Below are 19,494 nucleotides of genomic sequence, written 5' to 3' on the forward strand. Positions count from 1 at the left end.
TATGGTGAATGTTTTACTAAAAAGAAACTAAGAAACAAAGTAGCCTAATTGTCCAGTACATCATGGTATAACTATACAAAACAATACCAGGGTCATTAAAATGATGTTGGAAAAGATACTTCAAATAAAAGAATAATATTCACAACTGCAAAGCAGACTACAGCTCCTAAAAGGAATGAAAGAACTTTACGGAGTTGTTCTAAAACTTAATTATGATTGAACCCAGGTCTCCAGCATTGTAGGCAGACTCTACTGTGTTAGCCACCAGGGAAGCCCCTAACTAGGATGGTGTTGCACAAATACATATTTTTATGAAAACTCATCAACCTGTACATTTTAAGTGGATGAATTTAATTGTCCATTTTACCTCAATGAAACTGTAAAAAATCAGGGAGGGGCACAAAGTAATTTGTTCTAAAACTATTTAACTTAAAAATTATTTCTATAAACAAGAAGCACTGGAAGGATATAAATCAAAGTGTCTAACGGGCTAAACTAAGGATGGGGTATGATATTTTCTTTTCTTCTTTTGCCTTATCTATATCTTCTAAATGTTCTACAGTAATCATATATTTATTTGCAATAAGGAAAAAAATCACAAAAGCTGTTTTAAATTTAACATTGTTAAAGCAACTTATTCAATATATAGGCCTGCTACAAAGGCTGTCCAGGGTCGATGAAACGTTAAAGAGAGCAAATTAGGACAGTAGGATCCCTTCACCAGTCTTCAGTTCCAGAGCACATGCTTACACAGCCCAGAACCTTCCACTGATTGGAACTGAAAGAAAAGCCTAAACAATTAACTACCTCAGTCCAGGGTTAACACTCAAGGCCATAATCCAGAATGAAATTTCTCAACCTTTCCCAGCTTTGAACCCCTGCCACCCACTGAGCTGGAAGAATTCTCATTACTCACCAGCAGAGGGACCCTTAGCTCCTCTGAAAGGTAGTTCTTGCTGACTCTACAGTCTGATACCATGAAGGATTGATAGACAAGTCTTCAAAATTCCTTCTGAAATATTATTGTAGGTGCTTCAAAAGATGGAGAAAAATGAGTTTTACAGGCCAACCAAAGATAATTGTATAAAAGTTAAAATTAAGATACTTTATCACATCTTATTTAAAAGCCCAACTTGCTTGACACTTGAAGTGAATAATTGGAACTAATATAGCAAGTAACTTCAAGTGAAGACAGAGTGAGCTATCTGGAAGAAAATATGCAATAGGACTGTTGATCGGCACCACAAATCTTTCGGTGTGGGGAGAGAAAAGAAAGAAACCTGTAGATGACAGAACAAGATATCAAGAATAAATACGAACCAACTACCTTATTTACAAACAACTGACCTTGAGAAAAGATAAAAATTCTTGTACTTGCTTTTTGGAAAGGAGCTTTTGTTCAAAATGTTTCAAAAGACCATGTGAATGGCAAAACAATGCTGTTTTCAAATAAACTACAAGTTCTTTCCTATCTTACCTTTTTTATTCACTCCTGTCTTTTTCTTTGTGATTTAGGGTTTGTTTCCTTTTTTTTTTTTTTTTTTTGGTGGGAAAGTTATAGAATCATCGCTCCCTTTGGTTTTGCCTATGGAAAGACTTGGGTTTCCCTGGTGGCTCAGTTGGTAAAGAATCCTCCTGCAATGCAGACTCAGGTTCAATCCGTGGATGGGGAAGATCCCCTGGAAAAGGGAATGGCTACCCACTCCAGTATTCTTGCCTGGAAAATCCCACTGACAGAGGAGCCTGGTGGGCTACTGCCCATGTGGTTGCAAAAGAGTGAGACACGACTTAGCGACTAAACCACCACCACCACCATGGAAAGATTCAGCAACAAGCTATCACTAGTTACCAGTGTGCTAAACCTAGAACTATATTACTTAAATAACTAATCCCTTCTCTTCTTCCAAATGATAGTCATCCCTCTTCTGGAAATCTTCTCAATTAACTTTATCTTATATTGACAGCATACTTTCTTCTTTTGTACGTTTGTAGCAATTATAGAAACAAATGTAAGGCTGAAAATGTATTAATATAACTATAAATGTGTATGTATTACAATTCTGATTGTGCAAATAAGCTTTCATATGAATAATTCAAAAAGTTAGGTGGTGGGGTTACACTTTTAAACTTGTCCTTGGATATTTGATTTGAGGGTTAAACTTCGTGTTCTCGAAATTCATTTCATATCTTTCTCCAGAAAAAGTGTGGGGATACACACACACACACACACACCCACCCACCACACACTTTTTTCTCTCCTTTTTCACACTGAAAATCTGGAAAACTACCCTATTTCCTCACCCTGCTTGCTATTTTTCTCAATTATTTTGGCCATTGCTCTACAGTAGAGCTAGGTAATTATTTAATTATTAAAGTGATTTAAAATTTTTCCTGTCTTACAACTTAAAAGAAACTGAGAACCCGTTAGAGCATCCTAGAATTAAAAGGAGGCTCAAGTCGAACGTCTACCACTTTCTCGCCCGCCTGTTGAAGGACTAAAGACTCTGGGGTGAAAACCCGCTGACTCTCCTTCCCAAATAGATCCGTCCCACCAGGCAGAGGCCGAGCGCCGCCGCGACGGGGAACTTTACAGCTGCCCCACCCGGCCTCCGTGTTTTCCCGCCCAGACCCCGCGATTTCCGAAAGGGGTGTGGCCTGCAGAACGTTCGCGCGTGAGGGGAAAGTAGGTGTTTCCGATTCCGGTGTCATGGACGGCTCCTTCGCTGAAGGCGATCCTGCCGCGGTCTGCGGAAAGAGGCAGCAGTTCGGGAGTCGGTTTCTGAGCGACCCCGCTCGCGTCTTTCACCACAATGCCTGGTAAGTGCCCTACCCTTCGCCCGGCCTGCGGTTCGCCCTCATTCCCAGCGCCGCAGAGCACTCTGAGAAGGCCCTAACCGCCGACCAGAGTCCTGCGGGCCTACTCTTGGCGCTCTCCTCCCGTGGAAGAGGCGCTGCGGGGCCAGCGACTCCCTGCCCGCGGCGAAAACCTGAGGCGCCTAAGCTGCCCATTTAATTTTCCCAGGGACAACGTGGAGTGGTCGGAGGAGCAGGCCGCGGAGGCAGAGAGGAAAGTCCAGGAGAACAGTACTCAGCGGGTGTGCCAGGAGAAGCAAGGTGCGCCCAGGTGGACCCTCAGTGGTATTGACAGCCTGCTTCCTGCTGGACGTGCTCTCAGGAGAGGCCAGAGAACCGAGACCCCGAGAGTCTTTGTTACTGGTCTGAAACAGAACTGGGATAGAACGAGAAGGGGAGGGGTTGGGGAAGGGCTGTGCCTTGACATCTTGTTAGGGCATAAAGGGTGTTTTGGTTTTGCTTTTTTGTTTGGAAGAGGATAACTGTATCTCAATAGCATTTTCTAGTGACTAAAGTCTTAAATTATGTTGACTAGACCTGTATCAGTATGACTGGCTGTGGCAACATGAGTGTCTTAGAGGATATACTTTGTATATCATTACATTTTGCCCGAGGAAATGTTGCCATTACAGCTGGATTCAAGTGGTCAGATTCTAAATAATGGGGGGTGGGGGGCGGCTGGCTAATGAATCGTGAGTTATGTGTCTTTTCGTTGTGTGTTGACTATGAGGTGGTAAGGCTTCTGCAAAGGAAGGATGGATGAATCAGAGTGGAAATAAGTCTGGCCAAAGAAAAAGGCCTCTTCTGAAGAGGTGGATGATTTCACTGAAAAATACCCCTAGTTAGTAAAACTAGGACTGGTTGGGCCTGTGTTCTAAGTGACAGTTGAAGGTGGCACTAGAAATTGCAGAGTCGTACCCACTGAAATAGTTCTGAACAAGTAGAAGAGTCCAGTTATGAAATATTATTAACCTTACATAGTTTGACAAAGACTACATCAAAGCAAATTAAGGTTGAGAGGGATTTTGAAAATCATATAGTCCAATATCCTCTTTTTACAGTTAAAGAAACTTGGACTTCAAGACATTAAGTGCCTTGCCCAGAGGTAAGCAGTTTAGTTAGTAGCGGTGGAATTGAGATCCAATTTCTTAGGTTTTTATTCTTCTATTACACTAGTCAAGGCCCTGTATTGGCAAAGAGCAGAAAGCTAAAATCTAGTTATAAGCCAGTGTTTTCTCAAAAATAAATAAGTAAAACTGAAATCTAGGACTTCCTTGATCACCTTGAACAACACAGGTTTCTTTTAAATTGTACATACTTTAGTCTATACTGTCCTCTATCATCAGATCTCTTCTCACCTGAACACTTTTCCTCTTGTCATCATTTTCTATTTCCATGTTTAGTATCTGTTAGTAGTGAATTCATTTCTGGGCTCCACACTAAAGAACCACAGATATAGGAATATAATGTAAAGAAGATACAGTATCATACCTATATCATAACCATTGACTTCACATGGGGAATAACTGAAGAACCTGGGACATTTAGCTTGTAAAAGAGGTTTTAGAAAGGGAAATAATTGCTCTCAAATACGAAAGAGCTGTTCTGTATGGCCCTGAGAGATAGTACGACCTTTTGACCATAAATGATTAGACAGGTTTTTTGCTTAATATTGAAAGTGAAAGTGAAGTAGCTCAGTCGTGTCCGACTCTTCGTGACCCTGTGGACTGTAGCCCACCAGGCTCCTCTGTCCGTGGAACTCTCCAGGCAAGAATACTGGAGTGGGTTGCCATTTCCTTCATCCAGGGGATCTTCCCGACCCAGGGATCGAACCCAGGTCTCCTGCATTGCAGGCAGACGCTTTAACCTCTGAGCCACTAAGAGCCATCTAAAGATGTGGGAGGAGAATTGATAGTAAGTTTTCTTGGTAGAAGTTGAACTCCCTGGAAGGACAAGATACAGAGCAAATTCAAGTGTGATAGGACGAAATGACCACCAGCTCTGAGACTGAGGCTCTACTTGAGTATAACTTTTTGTATAAAATTTGGTGAAGCAGGGTGATAATTTATATTGTATACAAATAAAATTGAGAGATGGTTCTTAAAATTCTTTCTTAAATATTTACAGTTGATTATGAGATCAATGCCAACAAATACTGGAACGACTTCTACAAAATCCATGAAAACGGGTTTTTCAAGGATAGACATTGGCTTTTTACTGAATTCCCAGAGCTGGCACCTAGCCAAAATCACTTGAAGAATTTGCTCTCAGAGAATAAGAGGAGTGAAGTATATGAATACTATAGAAGTGGTGAGGATGGATCTGATTTAATAATGGAAGAACAGCACAGTTGTTCTTCTGTTAGCCTTGGAGATAAGACACAGCCACCTCTTATGGAAGAGAGTGTAACTCAGAAACTCCGTCACCTGGAAATCTGTGCTAATGAGTTTCCTGGATCCTCAGCAACCTACCGAATACTCGAGGTAACCTCCCTTTATTGTCCTGGCAGTGGGGTTAGCAAGGCTGTCTTATGCACAGAGGGTGGCAATAGAGAGGCTGAGCCCCAAAGTAACTTCTGATGATGAAGTTGACTAGACTCACCTCTTTTATGTCGGCCTGGAATCACCTGCATTTTTGTGCTATTGAAATGTCCTAGATGCAGACCAGCTGCCTTGGTCATGACAAACAAAGATAGATCACCTGAAGTGCTACCTGGGAACATTATATTTTGTCCAAAAGTTGCCATCTAGTAGAGAGTCCCAGGTCAGAAGACAACTTCTGTTACTTCTGATACAGTTATGAGATGGAGAGGTTAGTTAGGATGATGCCTGCTTTTCAGGTGTGGGAGATTTCTTGTCTTCTCAGTCTGGATATATGGTAGAGGCTCGGCTAGACCTGAAAAAGAAAAGTGTGCACTGTAAAATGAATATTCACAAAAGTGACTACACACTCCACCTGAAGCTGATTAGTTTTGGGACTGAGTTCTCTGGCATGACTTTGTGCTAGTCCCTTATCCTCCCCAAGCGGAATGGGACTTCTGCCTCATAGTTATTACTAGGGTTAATTGAGATAATGTATATATAATGGCTGAGGATAGCGTCTGACACAGAGTAAGCTCTTAGTAAATGGTGCTATTTTCGTTATTACCACACCCAGCACTGAATTTAGGACAGTGTTGCCGTGGTTCCCCTCATGACTTTTTCAATCCAGCCTACTAGAAACGTGTTTCCAGTAATGGTATAGTGGAGCTCAGTAAGAAAATACTCTGTTTACAGGACCATTTGCCCAAACTCAAAAAGTAAAAGCAGCCTGTGCTCTTTTTCCCAGACCAGGTCCCATCCTGCTAATAAAAGCCCATATTCTCGTCTACTGTGGCTACCTCTTTAAGGGTTCCTGAGGTCACGGGCAGGGAATGTCATGATTACTCTAGCTCTGGTCACTACACCTTTCCTAATACAGTAAGACAAATTGTCTATTGTTGATTATTTATTTACTTTAGGGAATTCTTTGGGAATTCTGTGATTAATAATTCATTTCTGATTTCTGTCTGCAGGTTGGTTGTGGTGTGGGAAACACAGTCTTCCCAATTCTACAAACTAACAAGTAAGGTTTGTTGTAAAGTTTAACAGCATGTCAGCAAAGAAAAAAGTGATGCATTATTGTTTCTTGGAACTCTTATTCTATTCAAATGGTAACAGCAATTATTGGGAACTGTGGGTTACAGGAGATTAGATGTCTACATTATCCATTTATGGATTGTTTTGACTTAATTGACTTATAAGTTATCTTTGTCATCAAGGAAAGTAGTGAATGTTAAACCTGTTACTTTGTTAACATGTGGTGCCTTTGATATTTTAACTCTGCTGCATAGTAAAGAGAATAGACATAATCCAGTTTGTAATCTAATTCCTCTGCTGTGGTTTTTTTCTTGCCCATTTCAGTGACCCAAGCCTCTTTGTTTACTGTTGTGATTTTTCTTCCACAGCTGTAGAACTTGTCAAGGTAAGTCCAGTGCTCCTATCAGTAATTTTCACTGACTTCAGGGGAAAAGGGCCTCATAAAAATCAAGGTCTCTATTTGCTTATTGTGCTGTGGTCTGAAATAGTCTGGAGTAGAGGAATTGGCCAAACATGGTGATGGAACCTGATGCTTTCCTGCTGTGGAACTTTGGGCAGGTCTCTTGACCTTCCTAAAGTCATGTTTTAAGGATTGAAATGAAATGATTGTTTCATTTAGGATTGAGTTACAAGTTACAGAAATTTGTAGACAAACGCAGCTGATTAAAGGGAATGTCATAGATCTAAAGGGCATGTGGTGTAGCCAGGACTAAAACTCAGTCCTGACAAAGTGTCAGGTACTAAAGACACACTGGTGAGATGCTGCCACCCTCTTCTTCTGTCACAGCGCCTCCCTCAAGGTCATGGTGTTTTCCCTCTCATTGCCCATTTGCCTTTTGCTTCCTTTTTTTCTTTGCAGCCAGGTTTTCTCTGATAGGTTTTTCCTGGTTTTATACATGGTCTAATATACTTGCCCCTCTCAGTCCCTTATAAGTCTCCCCTCTTCGGGTTTTCCCAGAACCTCACCTGAATGACAGTGTCTTGATTCCAGAGTCCCCAGAAAGTCTGATTGACTCAGCTCAGCTGACCATCTACTTGCCCTGTTAATTAGCTGTGACCAGTGAGGAACATGGAGAAGGCAGTGGCACCCCACTCCAGTACTCTTGCCTGGAAAATCCATGGACGGAGGAGCCTGGTGGGCTGCAGTCCATGGGGTCTCGAAGAGTTGACTGCAACTGAGTGACTTCACTTTCACTTTTCACTTTGATGCATTGGAGAAGGAAATGGCAACCCACTCCAGTGTTCTTGCCTGGAGAATGCCAGGGACTGAGGAGCCTGGTGGGCTGCCGCCTATGGGGTCGCACAGAGTCGGACATGACTAAAGTGACTTAGCAGCAGCAGCAGTGAGGAACAAAATCACATTTTTGGAGAAGAGAGATGTAGATAGGGAAGTTACCCTAAAGCATGTGTTACAATCATGTATGATGCTCCTAGCATAGGAGCTCAGGGATTGGTAATGTTTCTGGTTGGCTTTTTTTTTTTTGTCTTGCCACTCGATTTGCGGAGTCTAAGTTTCACGACCAGGGATGAGACCTGGGTCCCTGGTGGTAGAAGTGCCGAGTTCTAACCCCTGGACCACCAGGGAATTTTAATTCTGAAACTGTTCTTAAGGGCCTATACCAGATGAATAGTGAGACTTTTTAAAATTAGTTTAATGATAATAAATTGTAGGTTAAATCTTCCACATCCTGGAGAGAGAGATTTTCCTGGAGAATTCTATGATCTGTGTAATATGCTGTAGTGGGAGTTGCTTTAAATCATGCTTTTTCAGTATGTTTTGTTTTCCTACTTATGAGGTTTCTCTTTGCCCTTTTGGTTACTTACCGTCCTCATTTTTTTCCAGTTCTCAGATCTGACTCCTCATCAGAATAAAGACTAGAAGTAAAGCAGTCAGGAATGTACCATTTTAAACATACAAGTTAGATTCCACAGGCTCCTAGAGTTGTTCCTGCTTCTTACCCTAAGAGTAACAATGTTTACTGTAATGGCTAGAGCTATCTCCCTCAGTGGGAAGCAGCAGGGATTATGTTTAAAGCAAGATGGTTTTTCTTGAGGCTATATGAACATTTTCTAACCTCTCTTCCGTCTCTCTGCAGACAAATTCAGCATATGACCCTTCTCGGTGTTTTGCCTTTGTTCATGATCTGTGTGATGAAGATAAGAGTTACCCAATGCCTGAGAATAGTCTTGATGTCATCATCCTTATATTTGTTCTCTCAGCAATCATTCCAGACAAGTAAGTTTTAAGTCCCTTGACTAGTAGCATAGCAAAAACAAAGCTTTGATCAGGGACCTTGATCTCAGAGTTGGAACCTTAATAAAAAGGATTTTATTAATGTTCTGATAGACAGGAAGAAGCTGTATTTCATTATAAGCGATAGAAGCTTCTCAACTACTTTCCTAAGTTTGTCTTGGAGTCCACGTTGGACTCCAAGCATCTAAACCTCTGCCTATTGACTGCAGTGGTCGGTTCTTCTTATGATAATGGTTTAACATCTCCAAAGAATGAGGGAATCATCTTAGTGTATGTAGTGAAATTTCCTGTTGATGATCACATAGCCTGATATCTTAGAACTGTGAATGCCACAGCTATTCAAGAACATCCCATTATTGGCTTTTTAAATGCTTTAAATAAACCAGGCTTATTATCAGCACAAAATACACAGTGAAACTTAACTCATCAAGTGTTCTCTGATGTTTAAGTTCTTTAGAAAACTTCTCTAGGAAGGAGAATTCCGTAAAATCAAGATTAAAGGAAAGTGGATTGGTTTACCTTAAAAGATAACATTAAAGGCTTCTGGACATAGGCAGCCGGTCATCCCAATGAAGTTGAAATACTGTCTCGAGGAAGCGGCATCAGTTGGGGTGCTTTGGGGGGGTGGGGTGTGATTGACTTTCTCTAGCTCACATTTCCTCTAGGATAGCACTGTGTCACTTGACCTGATGGGAATATTGTGAGTGTGAAATAAGGGCAGATGGAGGACAGCCCAAACAGCCTGGCGTGGTTTTAAACATTAATTGCAGCAGCTTACATGCTGTAAACTTTATATAGTTTCATTTACTTATATATTGGCTGTACTGGGTCTTCGTTGCTGCTCGCACTTTTCTCTAGTTCCACAGAGCAGGGACTACTCTGTAGTTGCGGTATATGGGCTTCTAATTGCAGTGACTTCTCTTGTTGCAGAACATGGGTTCTAGAGCACAGGCTCAATAGTTGTGGTGCATGGGCTTGGATGCTTCACGGCATGTGGGATCTTCCCGAACCAGGGGTCAAACCCATGTCTCTTGCACTGGCAGGCGGATTCTTTACTGCTTTACCACGGAAGCCACCAGGTTTTAAACTGACATGGACTGAAACAAAACATTAAAATTAAAAACATTATTAAAAAAAAATTCATTGTTCAGTATTTAAATAGACTTTCATGTGGTTTTTGTAAGTTCAAAGCATTTATACTTCTTAAATAGTTAAAGCTGAAACCTACACTGAGACTCTATATATGGAAAATGCAGTCGGAAGTGTAGAACACTCTGCCCAGAGTACTCATTTGCATACAGATTGTGTCTCCTTGTAAAGTTCTTGAGATTCAGTCCTCATGTAACAGGTGGAAAGAGACAGGCTGCATTCAGAGATCGTGGCCCTAGTGGGCAGGTAGGGTGGGTCAACTAGCAGTCCCCTCGCTGGGTGGTCAGGAGTCCTCAGAGATCCATGGGAGCCCAGTGTGGGGATGGCTTCCCCCTGAGGAGTGGGAAGTGAGCCAGGCAGAGAGCATGTAACTTCCCCCAGGGTGGATCCCTGCTGAAGGAGCAGGCCTCTTCATACTGAAGGTGGTGGATAGAAGCCACGGTTGTAAGCAAACAGCAGAAGGTACATCAAAGGTTTGGGCATGAGCTCAGGTTATAACTGAAACGAGCATAGGAGCTAAGATTTCAGGGGTGATGTATCAGTGTTAGGAAGTCCACTGGCTTTTCCAAATAAAATACAGAGACAAGGGACCTGTTCTTTTTTGTGAGGGGTGTTAGGAGGGGACTCTGTTCTTAAAGAGATCTGATCTTCGTTCCCTGCTGCCCTTCAGGATGCAGAATGCTATCAACAGGCTGAGCAGGCTTCTGAAGCCCGGGGGGATAATGCTTCTGCGAGATTATGGTCGCTACGACATGGCTCAGCTTCGGTTTAAAAAAGGTATTTTTTCCCACTATAATCAAAACAATGGCTTTGCCATCAGTATAGTCTCACAAATTAGTGGAATAAGATAGAGACTCTCGAATTATATAGCTTCATACAGAGAGCCATTTAATACATGATAAGAGTGGTATGTTTTAAGTGTGATATGGCAAAAGATGCCATTAAAAAGTTAAAAGACAAATGACAGATTGAGGACAAATATTTCAGTTAATAGAACAGTAAAGACTTAATATCTATGCTGTTCAAATAGGGCTGCTGGCAAATTGATAAGGGAAAAGACCAGTGACCCACTCGGAAAACAGATGAGAAGTGTTTTAGAGTTGATTTACTGAAGAGTGTATCCAAATGGCCAAAAACAAAACTTCAAGAAAATGGAAACAGCAGTGAGATACCTGTTGCTGGCTGACTCAGAGAGAGTGATGTTCCTCCATGAAAGGCAGAAATAGGAATAGATGCAGCCTTTTTTTCTAAAGCATCTTGGTGTTATCTATTCTATCCAACAATCCTTTGGGGATTTATTCAGGAACGAGCACACAGTATGTGTGTAATAAGCAAAACCTTGGAAACAAAGTGACTGCCTCTGCATAGGGTAATGTGTTTTATCACACGGGGTGGACCCCATACCACTGGTCTCGGGGGGGGTGGACTTGGCTGTGTGACCAAGTGAGAAAAGCATTGTGTGGGTTGGTATTTTACACTTAATCCTGTGTTTAACAGTAGCTAGGGAAAAATAAGATTACTTTGACATTCAAAAGGTGTAGAAGGATTGATTACACATCAGGTTGTTAAACTGAGAAGGTCAGGGGGCCTTAGCAGCAGAAGGGGAAGTGTGTCCTTGATAAAAACAGTATGTATGGGATCCTATTTATGAGTGTGCATGTGGACACCGTGGAGAGACATGCAAAAGGACAGTCACTGAAATGGGAATAGTGGCTGTCTCAGATTTCCTTAAATTTAGCTATATTCCTTGAATTTTTACTATGTGTTTTTAAAGGGGCAGAAAGCCTCTTAAAAGTTTGCTTTTGTTTTTAAACAAAGTGTTTGTGTTATTTATTTAATGGGGGAGGGAAGGAGAAAACAAGCTATTTTCATCCTGAGCAGAAGTGTAAAATTGGGGGCTGAGAATTACATGTGTTCACTGACACTGAAGTTTGATTGTTCCCCTGGAGCTGCTCTTCTCCAAAGCATCATTCCTTTGTAGGAGAGAGACTGCAGATTGCTGCAAAGTACCAGGGTAGCTTAGAAAAGGATCTGTTCTCTGCCCAAGAAATTGATATCTTGATGCACATTTAATTGACCGTGAAATTCACAGAAGTGCTTTAAAGTTTCTCTGGTCTTTACCACATCCCTCTGCAGGTCAGTGTCTGTCTGAAAATTTCTATGTGAGAGGCGATGGCACCAGAGTGTACTTCTTCACACAAGGTACGACACAAAAGCGCTTGTCTTTGTGCTGACGGCGCCCCCGGGACTGACTTCCATATTCCTCAGTGTGCTTTCAGCAGTGACATCATCTGGTCCCTCAACCTTTTGCAGCCTCTTCCCTGCCCTTCCCCACCCCTCAGCCTACCTCCAGCCACCTAGAACTACTCAAATGTTCTCCCAGTAGGCTCAGCTTATATGAGCCTTTGGTCCCTGCCTTGTTCTTCTGCTGCCTGCTCTTTCTCTCCATCACTTTATCCAAAACAGGACACATGTTCATTTTGCAAGACTGCACTGTAGCTGTTTCAGCTTCGAAGCTGGGTTGTACCTTAGGTGTACCTGAGTTTAAGTGAACCCATGGCTCCCTGGGTTCCAGGTGTAACTCAGAGCTTCTTTCCTCTGCTGCTTGTCCTGCTGCCAGTTTTCACCTCCACCAGTGCCTTATGAATACTTTCTCCCTGGGCCTTCTGTCAGGTCACATACTTTTCTGAGCCTTTAGTAAGTGATGAAACCTCCCCTTAAAAAAAAACAAAGAAACGGCTTTGACATAACATGTCAATTTTTGCATATGATTGTAAGATGTACATAGTACCGTAGAAAATTCTTTCCTGTCAGCTGACTCTTAGAAAGGCTTTCCCGGTGCATTCCAGGCCACCTTTCACACATGGTTTGCCTTCGTCTGCCTAAACAAGGACTTGCTGCTACCAAGCCACTATTGCAATTGTAGCTAAACCATACTGCCCAAATCACTTAAAGTCTATGAGGAAGGACAGCAGTCTCACAGAGGACCATTTAGCATGGGAAGTGGTAGACACGGTGCTTCTTCAGGGGAAAATATATAAACATCTCTTTCCAAACTAGATGAACTGGACACACTTTTCACTACTGCTGGACTGGAAAAGGTTCAGAACCTGGTGGATCGCCGGTTGCAAGTGAATCGAGGGAAACAACTGACAATGTACCGAGTTTGGATTCAGTGCAAGTATCGCAAGCCTCTCGTGTCTAGCACCAGCTGAGAGGCAGGCACCACCTGCTCCTGACTCATAGGCTCGTTGGGCTTTTTAAAATGAACATTCACAAATGGTGTCTTGTTGTTATTGAACCATTCAAGGATTCAAAACAGATTTGAACCTGGGGAGAATTATTTTATATCAAGATTCTAACTGTTTTGCTTCATATTTGTGAAGCCCTGTGATACACTTTTCTCAAGTTTTTTTCTTTTGTGGAGATCTCAAAGAATCTTTCTTGCCATTTTGTAACTTAATAATTGAAATGTTATTCATGGGAATCAGGAATTTATATCCATGTGAAAGTATTATATGATAAAGTGAATGACTGAGTTGCATTAAATTATCTGAGGATTCAGATATGTGGACTAAGCAGTTGATGCATGGAAAGATGAATAAGAGTCTCACTCAGTGATCATCAAGGAAGCAAGCTGGGAAGAATTTCCTGTCTTTGGATGTTCTCCTGACTCAGAAAAACAGCATCAATATAGGGTGTCCCTGTTAAGTATTTGGTTGTGGTCTCTGCTTAACCTTAGTTCCTTGGAATTTTAAGTACTGTTCTCCCCCCATCCCCTGCCCCCATCTTAAGTAACCTGTGTCTAAAAACATTAAAAAGATCTTCACTTTTAGCAAATTTGTGTGTGTGTGTGCTCTTAAATTTTTGACGCAAAAGAAATTGGGAGAATTTTAGGCATTTCACTTCTGAATGTGATCCTACCATCCCTGTTACTTTTTTAATGTGATTGCTACCCTCTCCCACCCCCTTGATTGATTTTTTTCTTCTTTTTTAAAGAACGTATTTATTTGGCTGCTCTGGGTCTTAGTTGTGGCACACAGGATCTTCCATCTTCATTAGCATGTAGGATCTTTTTTAGTTGCAACACGTGGGATCTAGTTTCCCGACTAGGGATCAAACCCAGGCCCCCTTCAGTGGAAGCACAGTCTTAACCACAAGACCACCAGGAAATTCTGCCCTGAATCGTTTTTAAGAGTAAGTTGAAGGATGATGTCCCAACACTACTGTGTATCTTATGTAATATTTTATAATGTGTAGTTCCTGTAACTGAAGATATTCTCCTGTGTCACCAAGTATATCCATCAGAAGTAAAAATTAACATGGAACACTGCCAGCCTCAGATAACCAAGTTTTCCCAATGGTCCCAATAATATCCTTTATCATCAAAAAAGAAAAAAGCCATTGTGTTGCATTTAGTAGTCATGTCTCGGTTTCCTTCAGCCTAGAACAATCTTTGAAGTTTGTTTTCATGACCTTGACATTTGAAGATTAAAGCCTTTGCAGACTGCCCTCAAATTGGGTTTGTTGATGCCTTCCTCGTGATTTGGTTTTAGTTACGTATTGTTGGCAGGAATATCAGAAGTGTTGCTGTTGTGGTATGTGATTTTGAAGTATCTTAAATTGTTGATGTTAACTTCGATCACTTAACTGAAGTGGTGCCTGCTGGGTTTCTCCACTGAAAAGTTCCTAAGGAGTATTTTGTAAGGTAGTGCTTTGAGACTAAATATCCCATTCCTCTTTAAACTTTACCCCATTGTTTAAGCATCTGTTGCTGTTTCTTAGCTAAATTTCTATCATGATGGTAGCCAGGTAGTGTGTTTGAATCCCACATCCTTCCTACACTTTCTGGTTGTCATTCTGCTTAAGGAAGTCTTCCTTTTCTCTATTCATTTACTTACGGATTCATGGGTTTCTGTTTTACTCAGTGCTTATTATACATTGCTATCATTTTGATACTTTGTGATTTTTATGCACATTGTCCCAGATTTGGCCTTTGGGAACCCCTTCATGTGCTTCTATGACCCTTTGTCATGTGCAAAAAGGAGGCAGAGACTCCACTTTTTAAGGTGCAGAGCACAAGACAGGAGCTGGGAAGATGGAATAAAAACTGTTTCTGTTGTAAATGCTTCAGAGATGCCGAAGGGAATCATTTGGTATATCTATTCTTCATTTCAAAGGACAAATGAACTACCATTCCAGCACTTCAAGCACAAGTTGTTCCAGGCTCATCATGTACCTTCTCTGTCTCAGTCTGAACCAGCCATGTCTCCCCAAGGAGTTCTAGTTTCATTAGAAGAGCAGGGTGTTTAGAAACCAAGCTAAGGGTGCTCATCGCTATTGGGTGCCTGTTCCCTGGCCCCCTCAGTGGATGAAGCATAGGGATATATGATATATACATACTTGAATCTGTATTCCTCTACTTAAATATGTATTGAAAACCATCAGTTCAGACAAATACTTTTGATTCCAGTCCAACACCACAGGATTTATTCTAGTTTCTATTTTGTCTCTGTACTTGTTCACTTTTCAACAGTCACCAATGCCCATAATCCTAAACATAATGGGCTAATCCCCTCAGGAAATTTATGACCAACCTAGACAGCATATTAAAAAGCAGAGACATTACTTTGCCAACAAAGGTCCGTCTAGTCAAGGCTATGGTTTTTCCAGTGGTCGTGTATGGATGTGAGAGTTGGACTGTGAAGACAGCTGAGTGCCAAACAATTGATGCTTTTGAACTGTGGTGTTGGAGAAGACTCTTGAGTCCCTTGGACTACAAGGAGATCCAACCTAAAGGAGATCAGTCCTGGGTGTTCATTGGAGGGACTGATGGAAGCTGAAACTCCAATACTTTGGCCACCTCATGTGAAGAGTTGACCCATTGGGAAAGACCCTGATGCTGGGAGGGATTGGGGGCAGGAAGAGAAGGGGACAACAGGATGAGATGGTTGGATGGCATCACCGACTCAATGGACATGAGTTTGAGTAAACTCCGAGAGTTGGTGATGGACAGGGAGGCCTGGCGTGCTGCGATTCATGGGGTCGCAAAGAGTCGTACACAACTGAGTGACTGAACTGAACTGAATCCCCTCACATATAACCATTTTTTTATATGTCACCTATACCCAGCCAGCCAAGGGGGTGCCTCCAAAAAGGTTGTCATCCACATGGCAGTGATAGGACTCTCCGTGGAGGAGATTTTCTGCCATAGTGCTGGCTGGCATCAACACCACCACGACAAGCTGGTGGTGACAGATGCTGTGATTGAGAAATTTGCTCCAATGAAGAGGGAAACAAGATGAACAAGGACCACTTAGGGATGGTTTTTTAAGGTGTGTTGGAGAAAACCAAAGAATTAGCATATCTATGTGCCAAGAAGTGAAAAAATTTGGTGGAGTTTAAGAGGTTTCAACTAGTTATAAAAAGGCTTTTATTTATTGTGGTCTGACACTTCAGTTAAGGCAACTTTTCTCACAAGAGAAAAATTATAGTTTGGAGACTATTTGGTACACCTGATCATTGGCTTTAATTTTTAATTTTTCTGGCTCAGATGTTAAAGAATCCACCTGCAATGCAGGAGACCCGGGTTTGATCCCTGGGTCAGGAAGATCCCCTGCAGAAGGAAATGGCTACTCACTCCAGTGTTCTTGCCTGGAAAATTCCGTGGAGAGAAGGAGCCTGGCAGGCTACAGTCTATGGGGTTGCAAAGAGTCAGACACGACTGAGCGACTATTTCCTTTCCTTTTATTTTTGGCTGTGCTGGGTCTTCATTCCTGTGCGGGCTTTTTCTCTAGTACCGGCAGGCAGGGGCTATTCTCTAGTGGTGCACAGGCTTATTGTGATGGCTTCTCTTGTGGCGCACAGGCTCTAGGGTGCATGGGCTTCAGTAGTTGTGGCAGCTGAGCTCTAGCGCACAGGCTCAATAGTTGTGGTGCAGAGGCTTAGTTACTCCATGGCATGTGGAGTCTTCCCAGATCAGTGATCAAATGTGTGTCTCGTGTTGGCAGGTGGATTCTTTACCACTGAGCCACCAGGGAAGCCCAGAAACAGTTTTTATTCCCTTATCCTAGTACCTGCCTATGCTTTGAGTTTAGGTATATAAAAGTTGAGCCTTTATCTTTCCTTCCTGCCCACCCCCGCATCCCTTTACCACTTAGCCATATGTCAAGCTCTCTTTTTATCGGTCAAGCTAACTTGAACTCTGTAAGGGACTTTGCATAATTTTTCAGTCTTGGAATCACTAATGAGGGGCAGTAGACAATTAAACATGATCAGGGTAGATTAAAGTATGACCTCAGTGCCACTCAGAAAAACACAGGCTGCCTGGGCTTTCAGTCTGACTCTCTTGACCCTCTTCAGGCAAGAAAAGTGCTGTGTTGGCTGGGAAGGTAGCTCCACATATGAAACTGCTCAGGAAGTTGTGTGGTTTACATTCGAGTCTAGCAGAGTAGTGTTTCTGAAACTGATCTTTCTAAGTAATGTTAATTTGGCTGAGGAGACAGATTCAACATTGTTTAAAAAAAGAGGGACAGTTTGATTTGAGATGGGTGCGCCAGAGCTATCAGAGAGGAGCTGTGTTCCTGACGGCATGGCCCAGGGTCAGGTTGTGACACTATTCCCTGGAGACCTTGGGTTCTCATGGCTCAGAAGTGATTCATCTCCTGATTGTGCGTGCTTCATCTTGAACCTGGCCTTTGCTGATGCTGTCAAACCTATTGCTTTGCAATGGGTCCACTGCCTGTCTTCACATGAGTTCATACTCTCCTGGGCTCTGGCTGGGAAATTAGGACCTTGGAAACTTAGCAGGAAAGGGAAAATCTAATGTGCTAGGACATACTACTTTCCTCAAATTGATTCCTATCTTTGATTAAAGGTGTTACTTTAGTAGTGGGGGGCACTTTTATCTGTGACTTAAAAGATGGACTCAGGACTAACAGCTGCTTTCACTCCGTTCGCAAAGGCCTGTTTGGTTTGTGGCTGCAGCTGCTATTTTCAGAGCTGAGTTGCATTGATGCGTTGCACATTTTTATATGCTTCTTAATTCGGTGTGCAGGTTGATTTGGGAACCTGGGTTGAGGGGTGGGAGGAGTGCTGGTGATAAATTTTGCCAGTGAAAAAGCCGAAATGGTGTGTCACGGCTACCTCTCTTTATTCCAATGAATTTCTAAGGTTCGAGATTGGGTATGGATTGTCTCTTGCCTGTAGTCAGTGGGATGTACTGCATGACCAAGTTAGGGGACCAACAGCCACAGTCAAATTCCACCCTCTGGGGGTGCCCCCTGAGACACAGTAGCCAGTAACCTTGACCAAGGGCGCAAACTTGGCCTCTTCACCTTGAGGGAAGCCCCAGATTGCATACCTAGAGAATCCCCATGGACAAAAAAGCCTGGTAGGCTATAACCAATGGGGTTGTCAAGAGTCAGACACGACTGAGTAAGCACATACATTCATTCCCTATCTTCCTTTCTCCGATTTTGGATTTCTTCATTAAACCTTAAATATCACCTCCCTTCTCCACCAAAAATGAAGGAAAGAAAAAAATATATATCCTTAGAAGGAACCATACTTGAAACCTTTAAGACAGCAATAGCTTGTTAGAGAAATGCCTCCACAGGGAGGAGCAGGATGGAAGAAAAGCCCTCTGATGCACTGTGCTGCCAGTGAACCCCCTACTCCCTCCTCAGCCTTGCTTCCCATTACTCAACATTTATTGTCTGATTAAGGCTGACACTCAGTGGAGTCCACTAAATGATGAATTTCTTGGGGGAGCTTTGTATTCTCAACACTTAGCCAAGTGGCAAACACCTGACCCACAGTCGTGCAGAGATACGTGAAGACTGAATAACTAAATAGCTTCTTCCTGCCATGCCCTCATCCCCCTCAATAGATATGCATCGACACCCAGTTTGTATTTAACTTCAAGAGACTGCAGTGTACAGGGCTTTGATTGCAAGCATCAGCAGCAGCTCAAGCTGACTTAGGGAGAAGACAGAAGGTAGAAGGACATGGGGTGTCTCATGGACCCCTAGGTAGAAAGGTAGAGGGGCCTGGGAGCCCTAGGAAGTGTGTACTCCCCAGAATCCTCCAGTCTGGCGAAGGACTTTCCCTGCTGTTCAGTCCACTTGTAGGAAGTGACTATAGCCCAGCTCCTAATGCCGATGTCTTTGTGTACTGAGTGTGTCTACGTGTGTGTATACAGGTGCCAGAATGGGATTACAGACCAAGCAGAGTCTCTAAAAGGCTTCCACAGAACACCATTTTTGTGACATGTGGGCACCAACATTATTCACTTGATCTTTTTAAATTACTTACAGTTTTAAACTTATTTTTAAAGGAAACTTTATATCACTATGATAAATGTAACCTAAGTATCATTCATCATGAGCAAAAGTCTTTTTAAAAAGTAAATAAACAAAAACAAGAATAATATAAGTTCTGTCTGGATCCGATTGCTGGTGAAAGGCCCTGAGCCCCAGTCCTGGAAACCTCACAGTGAACAGAGCAGAGTCACAGCTCTCTCTTGGAGCTCATGTTTGGATGGGGTGATCCCAACAATATAAACCCATACAACATGAATCAGGTGGGCATGTACCAGGAAGATTCAAACAGAGTAGGAAG

General features: G+C 42.4%; 1 protein-coding gene across 1 annotated transcript; it reads left to right on the plus strand.

Annotated features, from left to right (window-relative positions):
* Positions 1-2,695: 2,695 nt before the first annotated feature.
* On the plus strand, positions 2,696-13,713 carry METTL2A (methyltransferase 2A, methylcytidine). Its single transcript, XM_043904953.1, has 9 exons — positions 2,696-2,817; positions 3,023-3,114; positions 4,981-5,336; positions 6,407-6,456; positions 6,795-6,855; positions 8,567-8,706; positions 10,544-10,650; positions 12,010-12,075; positions 12,934-13,713. Exons 1-9 carry the CDS (start codon positions 2,708-2,710, stop codon positions 13,086-13,088), a joined length of 1,137 nt encoding a protein of 378 aa, XP_043760888.1. The 5' UTR covers positions 2,696-2,707; the 3' UTR covers positions 13,089-13,713.
* The last annotated feature ends 5,781 nt before the right edge of the window (positions 13,714-19,494 follow it).

The sequence above is a fragment of the Cervus elaphus genome, chromosome 5, assembly GCF_910594005.1.
Source record: "Cervus elaphus chromosome 5, mCerEla1.1, whole genome shotgun sequence".
In the NCBI taxonomy this organism is placed as follows: Eukaryota; Metazoa; Chordata; class Mammalia; order Artiodactyla; family Cervidae; genus Cervus; species Cervus elaphus.